Source organism: Danio rerio, chromosome 20 (genome assembly GCF_049306965.1).
Source record: "Danio rerio strain Tuebingen ecotype United States chromosome 20, GRCz12tu, whole genome shotgun sequence".
Classification (NCBI taxonomy): domain Eukaryota; kingdom Metazoa; phylum Chordata; class Actinopteri; order Cypriniformes; family Danionidae; genus Danio; species Danio rerio.
The window spans coordinates 42541398-42557195 of NC_133195.1; the positions used below are offsets into that span (position 1 = coordinate 42541398).

The 15798-nt window shown below is 34.6% G+C and overlaps 1 protein-coding gene across 1 annotated transcript; it reads right to left on the reverse strand.

The window, feature by feature from the left end:
- Nucleotides 1-1741: 1741 nt before the first annotated feature.
- Nucleotides 1742-15188, reverse strand: clu (clusterin). The gene is made up of 9 exons (NM_200802.2): nucleotides 15085-15188; nucleotides 12923-13051; nucleotides 12696-12844; nucleotides 10517-10687; nucleotides 8339-8732; nucleotides 6752-6877; nucleotides 6416-6642; nucleotides 4277-4452; nucleotides 1742-2030 (listed from the first exon to the last, which is right to left on the reverse strand). Exons 2-9 carry the CDS (start codon nucleotides 13008-13010, stop codon nucleotides 2015-2017), a joined length of 1347 nt encoding a protein of 448 aa, NP_957096.2. The 5' UTR covers nucleotides 13011-13051; nucleotides 15085-15188; the 3' UTR covers nucleotides 1742-2014.
- Nucleotides 15189-15798: the final 610 nt, after the last annotated feature.

A 15798-nucleotide genomic window follows, 5' to 3' on the forward strand; every position in this document is an offset into this window, starting at 1 on the left:
AACCAACTGAGTACTGTAAAACCCATTAAGTTAAAACAACTCAAACTGTTTGAGGAAACAAATTGCTACAAATCATTTAAGTTGAAACTAATCATGTGAACTTTACATAACTCATTACCTTCAACACAGAGTTCAAAAGTGTGTTTTCATGCAGAATGGTCATCATTTTGTGACTATTTACAGGTTAAAGGCCTCATTAACAGAGAAATTGAAGCATTTTTTGGGTGTCTATGATAAAATGTACTATTAACCATCCTTTAATTTTCAGAACTAATTTTTTTCTTGTTAGACTCTATAAACTAAATAAACTTTGTTATTTTAAGCTAGATTGGCAGGTTGTGGTATTAGCCTGTTTCATAGTTATTACCATTATTATTAATAATAATAATATGACTTAATTCATAAGATAAATAACTAGACATGCAAATGCAGATCTACCAACAAAATCTCATGGCAATTCGTAACTTTTTGATTAGTGTCTAATTTGAATGAATTTGTACGATCTCATTTGTACTATTTAGTACGATTGGCTCATCCCCCAATGACGGTTGGGTTTAGGTGTGGGGTTGGGTGCCACGCCTCTTTTTTAATGTCATAATCACTTAACCAGACCCCTTAGCTTTTCGCGATTCCGCGATCGCTAAATCCACACAAAATCAACAAGTCTCAAATTTTTTGACCCAGTAATACTCTTAATTAAACGCAAAATACTAGCAAAAAAATTAAATAATCTAATAAAGCATCAAATTCCAAACCATATAATTAAATTATATTTATTTCAGTTTGCAATTTATTGTTTTACATGACTTATAGACATTGCATATGCAGTGCATGTGATGTATTTGAGCGTCTCTCGAAAAATGACATCTCACCTGCGCCCTCACAATCCAACCATTGCATGGAAGTAGGGGGAAATGTTTTGCAGCCTGTGCAGTAAGCAAACGCGGATGAAGTGTGTGATTTACATGTGAAGTCAATGCAAAGATTTGATTAAACATTCTGTGGCACACCTAACATAGTAGGCTACGCTTATACATTTTTATTTAGGTAAACCATCAACAAGGCATATTCACCCACAGAACTGATCCTGGAATATTATTGTTTTTTAATCTGTCTTTTTTATAAACATTTTAAACATTGAGTTCACACTTAGCTGATGATTGATTATAGAGCGTGTTTGGCATGCTGTTTTGGGAGAGAGCCCTGAGCCCATAAGATCCTCGAGAGACTTGGACCAGTGACATTCTAGCTGTGAGGCAACAGTGCTAACCATTGGGCTGCTGTGCTGCCCTATCGAGGAAAAGAAAGGATGAGTAGTGGTGGAAGGGGGGATTCTTCAAACCGAAGATGACTGAGGTAAGGAGCTCTGGTTATTTATAATGAGTTAGGTTTCATCCGATTGGTGAATCATGCAGTAGCTAATGCGGGACCAGCAGCATTTATTTTCAGCCAGAATAATGAATTTATTAATTAATAATAATTGATTTAATATTATTCTAAGAGTGAAATTATTGCAAATTAATTGTGCTATCATAAAAATTTCCAGAGAAGTGCAAAAGCAGAGCAGAGCAGGAATAATTCATTTTTAAGTGCACTTCATAGTAAGGTGGTGAATTAGAAGAGATGTGTCTGCAGCCTTTAAAGATATCTTTTTGGATGGAGGTCAGACGTTCCAGCACTGGAAGAAGGTGAATGATTACAGGAGTTGAGCCTTCATCAATATGTAAGTAAAACTGCAGTCTGGATTTGGTGTGTTTTATTGATGATTGACAATGCATTCGATTATAAGCTCATTACATAAGCACTTATTCTAAACAATCTCTGTAGCGACCCTGAATGTGAAGCAGGATGAGAACAGCAGGAATGATGCTAGACATCTGATATCCAGCTACTTGAGTACAATATTTCTTGGTATAATAATGTGTTGTAATTCATACTGCAAGGATATTGGAGGGCTTTTCAGATTTCTTGGAGAACATATTTTCTTGATTGGAAGTGTCTGTTCTCGGGAATCCTATAGCTTTGTGATTCTGAAAAGGAAAACAATGTAGAGGTGTCATTTTCTTGATCATGATAAAATTTTAAACTTATTCAAATGCATTAGACTTGCAGTTAAAGTCAAAATTATTAGCCCTTCTGTGAATTTTTTACATTTATTTTTTTATATTTCCCAAATGATGTTTAACAGAGCAATTTTTCACAGTATTTTTTAAATATTTTTTTTCTTCAGGAGAAAGTCTTGGTTGTTTTATTTAAGTTTAAAATTTATTGTCTGTTCTGCTTGCCACAGAAAGGAAATTTAACAATGGATTTAAAACAACAGTTGCATGCATACAACAATCACACAATAACAACACTCATCAAGACAACAACACAAGTTAAAAGTTTAAAAACCAAATTGGCTCCATACAAGCTACTGCAGATCATTCTTGGCAACCACCCCATTCACTTCAAACAGTGATCTGATTTAAAACAACAACTGCCATTGGGATAAATGACTTTTATTAAGCATTTCTTCGGGAATTCTAAACCTGCGTTCTAATGGTAACAATTCAAAAGCCGAGTGAAGGGGGATGTGTATTATTTGTAAAAATCGCAATTGGTGTTTTTTTTTATCCATAAAGAGTCAAATAGAATCTGCAGTGAAATTTGTTTGTGACCAGTAATCTTATTTGCCTGATTGATAATTTGCAATACTTTTTTCTTCTGTTTAAGTGTTGTGTTACCAAACCATAAATCAATATTATATGTGAGGACACTCTATAAATGATCTATATGCCTTGTTTAAAGTCTGTGTACCAACATTAAAACTTTTCAATTTATGGAGGAGACAGAGGCGCTGACTTGCCTTCTTATAAACAGCCTCTACATTACTATTAAAATTCAGTTTATTGCCAATAAGTGTGCCTAAATCCTTCAAATTTAAGACCTACTCTACTATTTGTCTGTTTATGATGACTGGTTTATAAAGTCTAGTATCTACTGCTCTTGTTTGACTCTTTAGTTTTCCCAATATTTAGGTGTAATGAACTTTTGCCAAACCAGTCTGTAATACTATGAATATATTTAAGATATAAGGAGCTTTTCATTTCTTCCTGACAGGAAACCAATGCCAGATCATCAGCATATTTATGAGTGAGAGCATCATTATTATTGCACTGCAGTTCATTAATGTAAACAAAAATAAAATAGGTGATAATACACATACCTGAGGTAACACTATATTTAAAACAGAACAGTCAGACATAACATGATTAACACAGACGGGTTGTGGTCGGAGAAAGTCTTTTTTGTTTTTATTTCGGCTACAATAAAAGCAGTTTACAATACAATATTTATTTATAGAGCAAATTTAAAAACAACTAAAGTTAACCGAAGTCCTGTATAGGAGTACTAAAGGCAGAGAATAGAGCAGAATATAAAAGAAACACATTGAACAAATAAAAGTAATAAAACAATGATCAAGGAGTATTAAGAGCGAGAGAAAATAAATAGGTCTCAAAAATGGGTTTAAACACAAAAATGGAGGGGGAAAGAGTCTAATGGGAATTGGTAGAGTGTTCTAGAGTTTAGGACCAGCAACAGCTAATGCTCAGTCACCTTATTTTTTAAGGCGTTCTAGGCACGGTGAATAAATTGAAATCATAAGATTTCAGATGGAGAAGAAGGAGCAAGATTATCGACAGCTTTGTAAACAAATAATAATTTTTTCGAATCAATTCTGTATTTAATGGGTACCCAGGGAATCGCAGCTAAAATAAAAGTTACCGACTCATACTTGCGGGTGCCACAGAGTAGTCTAACAGCTGCGTTTTGTACCAGCTGCAGACGAGAGAGAGAAGACTGAGAAATACCATAATAGAGAGTTACAGTAATCCAGACATGTTGTTATGAAGGCATGAATCACTGTTTCAAAGTTTTTTTATTTAATGGTAATTTTATGATCAATTATTAGGCCCCTTAATGTTATTGTCCTTGTTATTGTCTCACTGTTATACAATGACCAGTTCAATAACCCTAACTTGCCTAGTTAAGCCTTTAAATGTCACTTAAAACTGAATACTAGTATCCTAAAAATGATCTATTAAAATAGTATGCTGTCATCATGGCAAAGATATCAATCAGTTATGAGAAATAAGTTATTAAAACTATTATGTTTAGAAGTGTTGAAAAACAAATTGGCAAACATAAATTCCGTCTGTTAAACATAAATTCAGAAAAGAAAAATATACAGGAGGGCTAATAATTCTGACTTTAAATGTATGTAAAGACTCACACAGCGTTCTGTTTGTAGCGATCCAAAGCTTCCTGTGCCACCACTTCAGAGAATTTTGGGTCGCTCCAGGGAATATCTCCTGGCACTGTGTAGATCATATCAGGCCCGTCAAACAGTTTGACAGACACTCTGGTGTCAGCAGGATTCTCTGCATTATCTGAGCCTTTGGACATCACCTGCACAAAAAGCAATGGCATTTGAGTGATCTGCATAGGAAAAGATCTTACAACTGTTCTCAACTGCATAATTAAAGGCATAGTTCACCCTAAAATTTAACTGGAGTATATGCACGGCTACTGTTTTTCAGACAATGATGAACTTCCGGTGAAAGCTTTATGTGACTATTTTTAATTTCATAAGGTTCCTTTTACAGCATCGATGTTGTAATGTAATTCAAATACAATTAGTGAAATAGACTTAAGCATCATTTTGGTTGTTAACGCATAAAAAGAAGAAAGACTTTAAACACAGGTGCCGTCATTAGCAGCAGGCCAGCTGAAAAAATTCTATTGAAAATACTGGGGTGAAATTGAGACATTGGGTGGAAAAATATAACTTAATGCAGTGCTTCTTGTTTGTTCTGATACCCACTTTTTTTTAATTGTTAACAAAAGCTGAAAAACCTATATAATGAAACATATCAATTCAAAAAAAAAAAAAAAACACCCCCCTCCCCTGTTCTGATACCCACTTTATTTCGTATCTCAGCCTTGCAGTGAAGATCGCTGTTTTTTTTTTTGGTGTTTTTCTTAATAAAATCAGAGCTGAAATGCGGCAATTTTGTATGGGATGACAATTAACCGGAAGCCCTCGAGCTAGATGACTGAAATTAAAAGTCTGTGTGCATATTGCCCATTTACTCACCCATTATTTACACACACTAAGATGAATACTAAATGCATGCCAAATATCACTACCTGCACCTTCTGATGATGCACTGAGGTCTTATGAAGCAAAACGATCACTTGGTGGGAAAAAAAAAACTTTTACAACTTTATTGTCTGTTATTCAAAACTTATGTGAATGGTTTCTTAGCATTTTCATTAAGTATATATTAGAAGAGTCTTGTTATGTAATGATACATTTGTGGATACAAAATCACAAGAGATGATGTTCTTGGGTTTGTTTACCACAGACAGAAAGTTTGTGATCATGAATAGCTCAGGTTGTGAATAACAGGTATTAAAGTTAATGGTCATGTTCTGTGTTTTGCACTGGGCGATTGTTTCACTTCACAATGGGTCATCAGGAGCTGTGGGTGGTAATTATGTTTTGCATGCATATGTTTTTTTAAACCTCAAAGTGATGGCTCCATTTGAGCTCCATTATATGGATACTAGAGGACAACGGTTTCAGCTAAAAAAAAAAAAAACTTCTTTACTGTTACTATAAGTAAATAATAGCACTTTTATGCGTGAATTAAACTTTTGAGAGCCAGTTGTTGGAATTTTAAAGAGTTTTCCAGCTTTCAAAGACTTGCTCCAGTGAGGAAACCGTTACAATACAAAGTGCTCAAATAATTAGCCAATATCATTTGTCATTATTACAAATAGATATTTCTTATACAAGAACTATCCATGACTTGTAGGCACTGTTATCTTATACACAATAATAAAATAATACCTTGTTTTATTTTTTAATAGTTGGCGTGCTTCTGTGCTGCTGTGCTAATCTGTTTGTGTAAAAAGCAGAGTGTACATGCATTTTGCACCCATAGGCGCATGCTACAATGCTAAAAATACCGCTTCATAGACTTGTCCAGGTTAGTCAATGGTGCAATTGTTTTCAGCTGCCTTAAAATGGCAGCATGCCAAAAATATGCCTCAAGACACCTCATTTCCAGATGGCTGCAAGGGCACTTGCCACGTAATCAACATGTGAAAATTTGCTCTGTGTCTGGCAGAAACTATAGCAAAAATACTTGCATTTCTCTGGGTGTATGAGATTTTTTTTCTTTTGTTTAACACCAGAAATATTTAAGGAATGCAGGAAAACGGTAGCTATTTACATCTATAGTAGGAAACAATACCTGTGGCTACCAGTTTTCATGACTGTATTCAGCAAAATAAAGAAACTCAAGCAGGTTTAGAACAAGTGGAAGGTGTGTAAATAATGAATGAATGAATCCGTAACACCTACTGCCTGTATCTGAAAGAAGCCGTCTTCATTTTGGGTATGGTTGGCGAGAGAGGAAACCCAGCCGAACTGCTTGTTGAACAGGTCGAGCAGACTTGAGGTGTTGAACATCTGCTCCTGGAATATATTTAACAGGTTGTTGAACTCTTGGGTGAATTCCTCTGCCTTGCCCAGAGCCCTCTCCAGCTCCTCCTTCAGGGGCCCTTCCAGGGGCCTCTTTCCAGAACAGTCTAAAGAGGAAAACGAGGCTCTAATTGTTAAATACCATGCGCTTCTCATATCAAATTAATCCCATGTTTCATGTTCGATAATATAACACCAGATCAATATCGCACTCACCAATATGCTGGATCTGTTGACATTTTTCACACTCGTCTTTCAGTTTGACGCAGCCGAAAGAATTGCGACGGATTTCCTTGCAAGTCATCTTATCATCTGTAGTAACTTTCTCATTCAATTTCCAACCTGTAAATATAGGTTAACAAATTAAATGAAAGAATGATCTGTAACTAGACAGATAGTGTGATAAAAGTCTTGTTGTCGATTCCTGTTGTAAGAGCAACAAATAGTAACTTGACTTCTAATTGATCATTTGGAAAAGTGGCAGAAGGAAGATTTTCCCGATGAATTATCTGATGAACTGCATCCCAATCATCACAAATACAGCAGAAGACCTATTGAAACCCATATGGACCCAAGATTCTCAGAGAATCAGTCAAGTTTGGTGAAGGAAAAATCATGGTTTGGGGTTGCATTCAGTTTGGGTGCGTGAGAGATATCTGTAGAGAGAATGGCAACATCAACAGCCTGAGGTACTAAGACATTTGTGCTGCCCATTACATTACAAACCAAAGGAGAGGGCAAATTCTTCAGCAGGATAGCCCTCCTCATACTTCAGCCTCCACATCAAAGTTCCTGAATGCATAGAAAGTCAAAGTGCTCCAGGATTGGCCAGCCTAGTCACCAGACATGAACATTATTGAGCATTCTGGGTTAAGATGAAGGGGGAGGCATTTAAGATAAATCCAAAGAATCTTGGCATGGTCATATTTTATTTTGCCACTTCTGATACCAAATGATCAGCTACAAGTCAAGTCATTATTTGTTCATAAAACTTGCATAGACAACATAGACAACAAGTCTTTTGTCAGGAAGCGTATTTATTAGCATTAGCTATGCTTACAAAACATTTATTCATCATTTACTACTGCATTATTAAAATCCAAATTCATGCTTGTTAACATTAGTTAATGCACTGTACCTCAAAACAACATTTTAATTAACTAAAGATTAGTAAATACTGTAATAAATGTTTAGTTCATTGTTTGATCATGTTGACTAATACCACCTTATCGTAAAGTGTGACCAAATACATTTTGGTAAATAAATATGTTCAGTTTCCATTGACTTCTATTGCACAGACAGACACACACAAAATAATAAATGAAGTCCATGGGAACTCAAACTGTGACAACATTCTTTAGAATATCTTTCTCCATTTTTCACAATAAAAATAAATAAATAAATCATTCAGGTCTGTATCAATATGAAGTTGATTATAAAAAAGAGTTTAGATGCAAAAACATTAGTGGCATCTGAAATTTTCCTCTGATGTTTTTTCACTCTCCTGTTCATTATCAGTTATCTCACTTTAAAAGCAATGAACATAACCAATTATTTGTACTAAAAGTAAAATTACTTAATCTACACACAAAAGCCTGATAAAAATGCACATTTTGATTGAACATTTGTGACAGCACTTGGGGGTTTTTGCATATAAACTCTTCACATCATTTATTCATTCTCCTTCAGCTTAGTCCCTTTTTTATCAGGGGTCACCACAGTGGAATGAACCACCATTTTTAAAATGATAAATTGTTATGTAGTTATCAATCTGCCATTTTTCATGCTGATTCTGAAATGTACCTTCTGAGGTGAAGTTCCTCTCTTCATTTTTTCCAAACATGCTCATGGATCTCTCCATAGGCCTGAACAAGCTTTGGAGGCTGTGAAACAAGGAGTCATGCATTGGAGACCTATAGATGCGGCCAGCATGGGTGGAGCCCTCATGCCCACCAAACATACTGGGAAACTGGAATCTACTGGGGAAGAAGCCGGGATGGTGGAACATCTGCATGTGGTCAAACACCTTCATGCTGTCCGTAAACATATTTTCCACTCCATCTGAAACCTCAGTGTAACTTTCCTCCAGGTCCTGGAAGTGTCTGGTCTGCTGCTGATCCTCACTCAGCAGGGTCTCGATGCTCTGGCCGTTTATGAAGATGGAGATGGGAGAAGTCCTGTTCAAAATCTCCTCCAGCTAAAAAGATGGACAAAGAGAGAGAGGGATCGTTGCTTTTGGCTCTCACCTGCTGGTTTGATTAGATGAGGTAAGTATATACTCTTAACAATTACCATTTGTGAAAATGAATTGAAATGAATTATCAATAAACTAACAACAGTGTAAAAAAAAATATCCGTAAATGAGCAGCATCCAACAACTTTTGACCTTAAAATGTTAGAAAAAAGTGACTTTTATTAACATTTTTAATAGTTTAAAGTGATATATTGTCTAGGTTGGTATTGTATATTTTGGTACAAAAACCTTGTAATAATCTGCCAGTACATTTTATTTTATTTTAAAGACTTATTTTAAGTCAGGCCTGCTCATTTTACGACCCCCGGGCCACATGCGGCCCGCTGGACTTATTTGATAGGTCCATTTAATTTAAATATATTTAATATTTAATTTAAATTAAACCACAAACAGGGTCTTGCAATGCGCAAGTCTAATATTGCAGGTCAAAAGGTTGACTTTTACATAGAGCATCTTTTGTGTGCGTAGTTTCGTTATTTCAAATGGAGACGCGCAGGTTCACAGTGTAAATAGAAGGGGATACACATGCGGTATGTCACGCTCACATTTTCCAGGCACCACGAGTTAAAAAATCAAAACATTTTAGAATTAAAACATTACAAGTCGTGTGACAGGAACCAACCAGGCAGCTTTACACTTTCTATGGAATTACACAGTAATAAAGGTAGACTAATTTCCTCAGATTAACCATTTAACATATCCAGATACAGAGCCTCTATTAGAGTTGATCATTACATCACATATCCACTTCACATTTAACCTGACTTCAATACACTTGTTCAGCCCAACACAGGCTAGAATTCTCTCACTGAAGTTAAATGAATGAGTGAATGAATAAATAAATCAATAAAATTAACTAAGGTGAAGCAATTAAACAAACAACCTTGTGGCATTTATATGAAGTTGATATTGTGATGCTGGTTTTTCTAAAAAAATTTTGTGTAAAATTAATTCTTTTTTAAACTTAAAAAAAAATTATACCACATTAGTATATGTGGAGTGTATAGAAATGAGGTCAGAGTATAATGTTAATAGAATGCTGGCGTAGTTCTTATTAGTTCAAAATGATTCGGCTCAATTCAGAACAAATATCTCTGTTAAAAGACAATGAGTAAGATTCTAAGTGTTACAATAGAGTAGATGTTAGGAAATGAACATTTATTAGAGTAAACATTTATTACAGTGTTACAGTATCTGTTAATGTTACTTATTGAGAATACAGTTGTTCATTGGTAGTTACTGTTAATATGGAGTGCAATCACAGGATTGAATATTAATAATGCATTAGTAATTGCTGACATGAACTGTGATTTAATAAATGCTGTAGACATTGTTGTCATCCAATTTTTTTACATTGTAACGGCATATTTAAGTATTGAGTAATATTATTTATTGTGCTTACTCTATGGTTATGGTTAGGATAAGGGTTGGCATTAGTTGTTTTAGTTTAGTTTTTGTTTAGAACAAGTGTAACAATGACATCGTAAAATAAAGTGTTATCATATTGTTCATTCTTAGTTCATGCTAGTAAATATATTAACTAATTAAACCTTATTGTTAAGTGTTACCTTGATTTTTTTTTTGATTATTGCCTGTTTTCTATGTAATGCTGCATCGAAACAATCAATTTGCATTGCTTAAAGGGGTATACACAGAATAAAGAATGACCGGACTAGCAGAGGAATGGAGTCAGGGTTATTTCAAGGTTGTTTGTGCAGATTTTTTACCTGACGTCCCACCAGGCCGGATCCGCTTCTGCAGGTGCGTGAGTAAAACTTCACACAGGTCTTCCTCAAGCAGGGCTTACACTCTTCCCACAAAGCCTCCATGGTTTCATTACACACACTCTGCTCCTCACTGAGCTTCTCCTTCATCTCCTGAGCCATCTTCAGGGCATTCTTATCGAAAGAACAGCATAGAAACATTAAGACTAGACACTGGAGGTGAATTAAAATGTTATATTTTCCCAGTTAATTGATTACATTTAGTTAGCATTGAGATTTTTTTATGTGCTAATATATATACCTATTTTAGCACCAAATTTGAAATAAAAGTCTAGTCTAGGCTAATGTACATCTTTATGAAATAATAATCAGTTTATAATTAGTTCATTTGTAAATAATCAATTATCTAAATAATATTTTATTATTAAGTTCAGTTTGAAATGTTAAGCTATTGATGTACTGTAGATTGTGTAGCTCAAATCCACAATTTGTTTATTTATTAATATTCTATTGAGTCTGTTTTTTTATATTTTATATTATATTTTATTATAATACATCTTTTTATCCATGTTCATGTTAAACTATAAATATACTACTGGTTATTAATTAATTAATATTGGTGATTAGATCTACACTGAAAAAAAAAAAAAAAAAAATATATATATATATATATATATATATATATATATATATATATATATATATATATATATATATATATATATATATATATATATATATATATTATAAAAGAATGTCTGTTTTAGGAGCCTTTTCACTGTTGAGTTGTACTGATCTATTACAGTAATGTCAAAATTATTCAATATTAATATTTATTTGTTTATTTTATATTAGAGTAGACAGTGTGAAAACCTAACAAAATTAGTGAAACCTGTTCACCACTCATGGTCAGCTGTACTTAGCACTGGTTTCAGGCTTTTCCCAGGAGAGTATCATAAATTGACCCATAGAGGGCGCTGTCTTTGTGTAGGAAATGGTCCAAGTTAATTTGTGAGAAAATCTGAACGAACTCATGTGAGATAATCTGCCTCCACCATTTTCTGATAAAATCCATCTGAATGATTTGTAAGAAAATCTTTCTGAATGCATTTGTAAGAAAATCTGTCTCGATGCAGTTTTGAGAATCCGTCTGAGTGCATTTATTCGAAAATCTGTCTCGATGTATTGGCAGATTTGCAAATGTTTACAACAATACTGGGTAAAATTGCCCCAGTCAGACTTGAATGACTGCAGTTCAATCAGCATGTGCTCAATAAAGAGTCCTCCTTGAGAGGTCCCTGAGTCTTCTGGTTTTTGTTTCGATTATGACAGTAAATAATATTTTACTATTTTTTTAAAGATTTTTTAAGTGACATTTAAGCGGTTAATTAGGTTAACTAGGCAAGTTAGGGTAATAAGGCAAGTCATTGTATAACAGTGGTTTGCTCTGCAGACAATCAAAACGATAATATTTATATATTATTAAAATAAATACATTCTTAACATAATAGATTGCATCACATCCTAATTTAAATTTCTACATTCATACCAAAAAACAAAGCTTGATTGCAGTAAAATCATGTAATTGACTTTTGCAGCATGGGATGTGCTTCAGTTATTTGTATTATTAAGTATCTAAAGCCTTTATTCATGTTTTTAAAAGCGCCAAAGAGAATTTGTGCTGTTCTATGCGTTCCCTTAAGGGATATATTTCCTCACTAATGTCAAGAGCAAATCTACAGCCTTGATTTGGATCTATGTTTATTTTATTTACTTCATAAACACTATTGGTCATTTCATCTTAATTTATAAACGTTAAAATGTATTATTTCATAATTGTCATTACTCTGACGACTAAAATTGTCTCTATTCTACATAATTGTTTAGATCCATGTTTATTTTATACAGAAAATTTTTATATTTTATTATATTATTAATATTTGATAATAATAGTATTCCATATAGTGATTGTTCTACATCATTTTAGATCCATTATTTCAACTTATAAATGTAATATTGATTATTCTTTTACAATTCAGAGTTTAATTGAATCAATATTAAAGCTCAATACTTTATGCCAACATAGTCATTTTTAATTGTATTTCATTGTTCTTGTTCATTCCAGTACATTACTGTATATACCTAATAAATATATAGGGAAAATATAAGCTCTATATTTCACCTCTTTCTCTTTTTGGGTTTTCTCCATCTCCGACAGCATCCTCTTGTGCTCCTCTTCGGATCGCTCCATCACAGTCTTCATCTCCTTCACTCCACTGATGGCATTTTCAATCTGCCTGTCCAGGTATTTCTCACCAACTTGCGACATCTCTGCCAAAATACAATAACTGGCTCATTTTATTCTTGTGCTTTTTATCATGTCTGCAATGTTTGAATAAACACACTCACGGTTAAGCTCTTCTTTGGATGGTGGCAGCAAACATTCGGTGGAGAGGTAGAGGAGAAACAGCCCCAGCAGAGACCACAAGACCTTCATCATTGGTGTCTGCAAGAGTCTTGATTAAAACCTGCTTAACACTGTGAACAGAGGTCAGAGACATAGTAGATCACTCAATAGTGAAACTTTTTTTATTTAATTAAGCTGTGCTGAAAGTGACTCAGCAAGTTCGTGACATTTGCAAGCCCTGTATTGTGTGTAGTTTGCAGTTTGTGTAAGACACACTCCAGCGGGTTACGATTGATCCATTATATTCGTGCATCTATTTATATTGTAGCTTTGAAACAAATAGTAGCAGTGACTTTGTCTTTCTGTGACCTCAGTGTTTTCTGAGAATAGCAAGAAACTGATTATTGCGCTATTTTGCACCATGTTTTTGAAATGGTTTTATTTTCAGCCGTTTTACATCATTAGCAAAAATGTTAAAGAGCCCCTATTATGAGTTTTTGACATGTATGACCTTCCATGTAGTGTGTATCACAGCTCTAAGTGAACTGAAATATCCAGCTAAGGCTTAAATCTGAAAGTGCACCATGATTAAAACTATTGGTTTATGTATAAAAGAGTTGATTCATAGTGGTTTGAATGAATCGCCGATGTAACAAGTCTTTAACTACTAATAAGCCGTTTATTAATCATTAGTATGGTAGAAGTTGGGTTTAGGTTTTGAGTAGGATTAGGGATGCAGAATAAGATCATACTTTATAACTAAGTAATGGTAGGTAAATAACGACTCATTTTTTGGAGTAACCAATATCAAACCAAATTGATCTGAAATGCACAATCAGTGGAAAAGTAGCAATCTCACGAGCTCTTAATGTTTTATGTTCCCTTAGGAGATTACATGGATTTGAGCACAAATCTCCTTCAGTAAGTCTTTCTAAATGGTTTTTCTGGTCAAACGTAATCTCTGTTTTGTGAGTTTGTGAGTAGGTTACCCTTTTCAATAAGCATTTTTAATCATGTTAGATATTTCTACACACAGCTGGTCCTCGACAGCTGCCGGTGAAGCCGTCATTCACACCAGAGTCAAAGTAAACATAATAAAAGCTTTGGCTCAGACATGAGGACAAGTTTCCTTTTTTTCTACCGGTAAGTGTACATAGAAACCCATTTTCACACAGTTTAGAGCCAGGAGCCTAGTTACATAAGAATAGCCGCACAAAAATTTGACTTTTAAAGGGATGGTTCACCCAAAAAGGAACATTTACTCTCTCAAGTGGTTTCAAAGCATTATGAGTTTCATTCTTTAGTTTAAAAAAAAATATTTAGAAGCTAAAAACATTGATTTCGGTAGTATGAAAAACAAATACTATGGACGTTAAATATTACAGGCTTTTAACATTTTTTAAAATATCTTCTTTTGTGTTCAACAGAAACTCACAATTGTTGGAAACAAGTAAAGGGTGAGGAAATTATGGCTTTAGTGTGAATTATCCCTTTAAATGTTATGCTTTCTCCATAACCTAGCAGCCTTGAAGTATATTGCTAACATGCCATTTTATCTTTTGTTTTGAGCTAATCTCATTCGTAATCTTGCGATATTTGTTTTGGAATGCGCATCCACATCTCAGGCATGTGCTGTTTATAAGGAACAAAGTGTATCAGACAGATGGTCTGTTCTGAGTGAGGGGATTTGCATTGTTTAATGATATCTTGCCAGGACACAGTGTGCATCCTGAATGCAGTTGACCTGGCTTAGTTTGCCTCATCGGCTCGGGGCTAAGAGGCAAATTCCTCTCTGTAATGAAAAAAAAAATCAATACAAATTTGCCTAGGGAATGCACTGACTCTCGACTCAGCCTAGTTTGATTTTTGGATGATATTAACCACATGAGGGTGGATTGCAATCAAAAACAAGCAATAGAAATATGTTTATGTTATACCTTGCCAAGTAATGCAGCACAGACAGAATCTTGTTTACATTTATACTGCAGTGCGTAGTTATAGCAGTTTCACTGTACATTATTCACTAATAATTAAAAGGTATTGCATTTACTCTAATATGAATTTACTCTGAATATAAATAATGGCGTACATGAATGCACATACTATAAGCAATTATCTGTTAAATCAAATTACAACACAAGTGCAATGTGCTGTCTGTACTCACCCTGCTTTGATTCTTCCTCTTGTTCGCAGAAGGACTGAACCTCCTCTAGTTTGTTTTTATACCAGGAGGATGGCTGATGTTGACGACATGATTCACGGGATGAGAATGACTGTGGCTTTGGACTTTTCCAGAAACAATGGCAGATGCTGGCCCTGACCAGAAGTGGGCAATGTTGTGCCGTCTTTCTTTCTCTGCTTGCCAAAGCACAGCCTGGACATGGGACTTACGGGAAAAAATGCCTTTTAGGATTTACCGGCAAAGACAGTATGTGGATTTTTTTTTTCATCAGTGTCAGGCATTTTCAACATTTCACAGTGGTGAATCACCTTAACATGACCCATGTGACATCTGCTTTTTAGTGGTGCAGAAATTAATCAGATAAATTAGCCTATACATTGTACAAAATGCAGGGTTCATCATCACTCATTCATACAAAATAATCAATTTAAATGAATTGGTTTTGACAAGTTTAAGTGGATTGAACATGATGCAGGCAGCGCAGTGGGTAGCACAATCAATCACCTCACAGCAAGAAGGTCGCTGGGTCGAGCTTCGCCTGGGCCAGTTGGAATTTCTGTATGGAGTTTGCATGTTCTGCCCGTGTTTGCGTGAGTTTCCTCTGGATGCTCCGATTTCCCCCACACATTCAAAAACATGTGCTATCGGTGATTTGAATAAGCTAAATTGTTTCTAGTGTATGTGTTTGAATGAGTG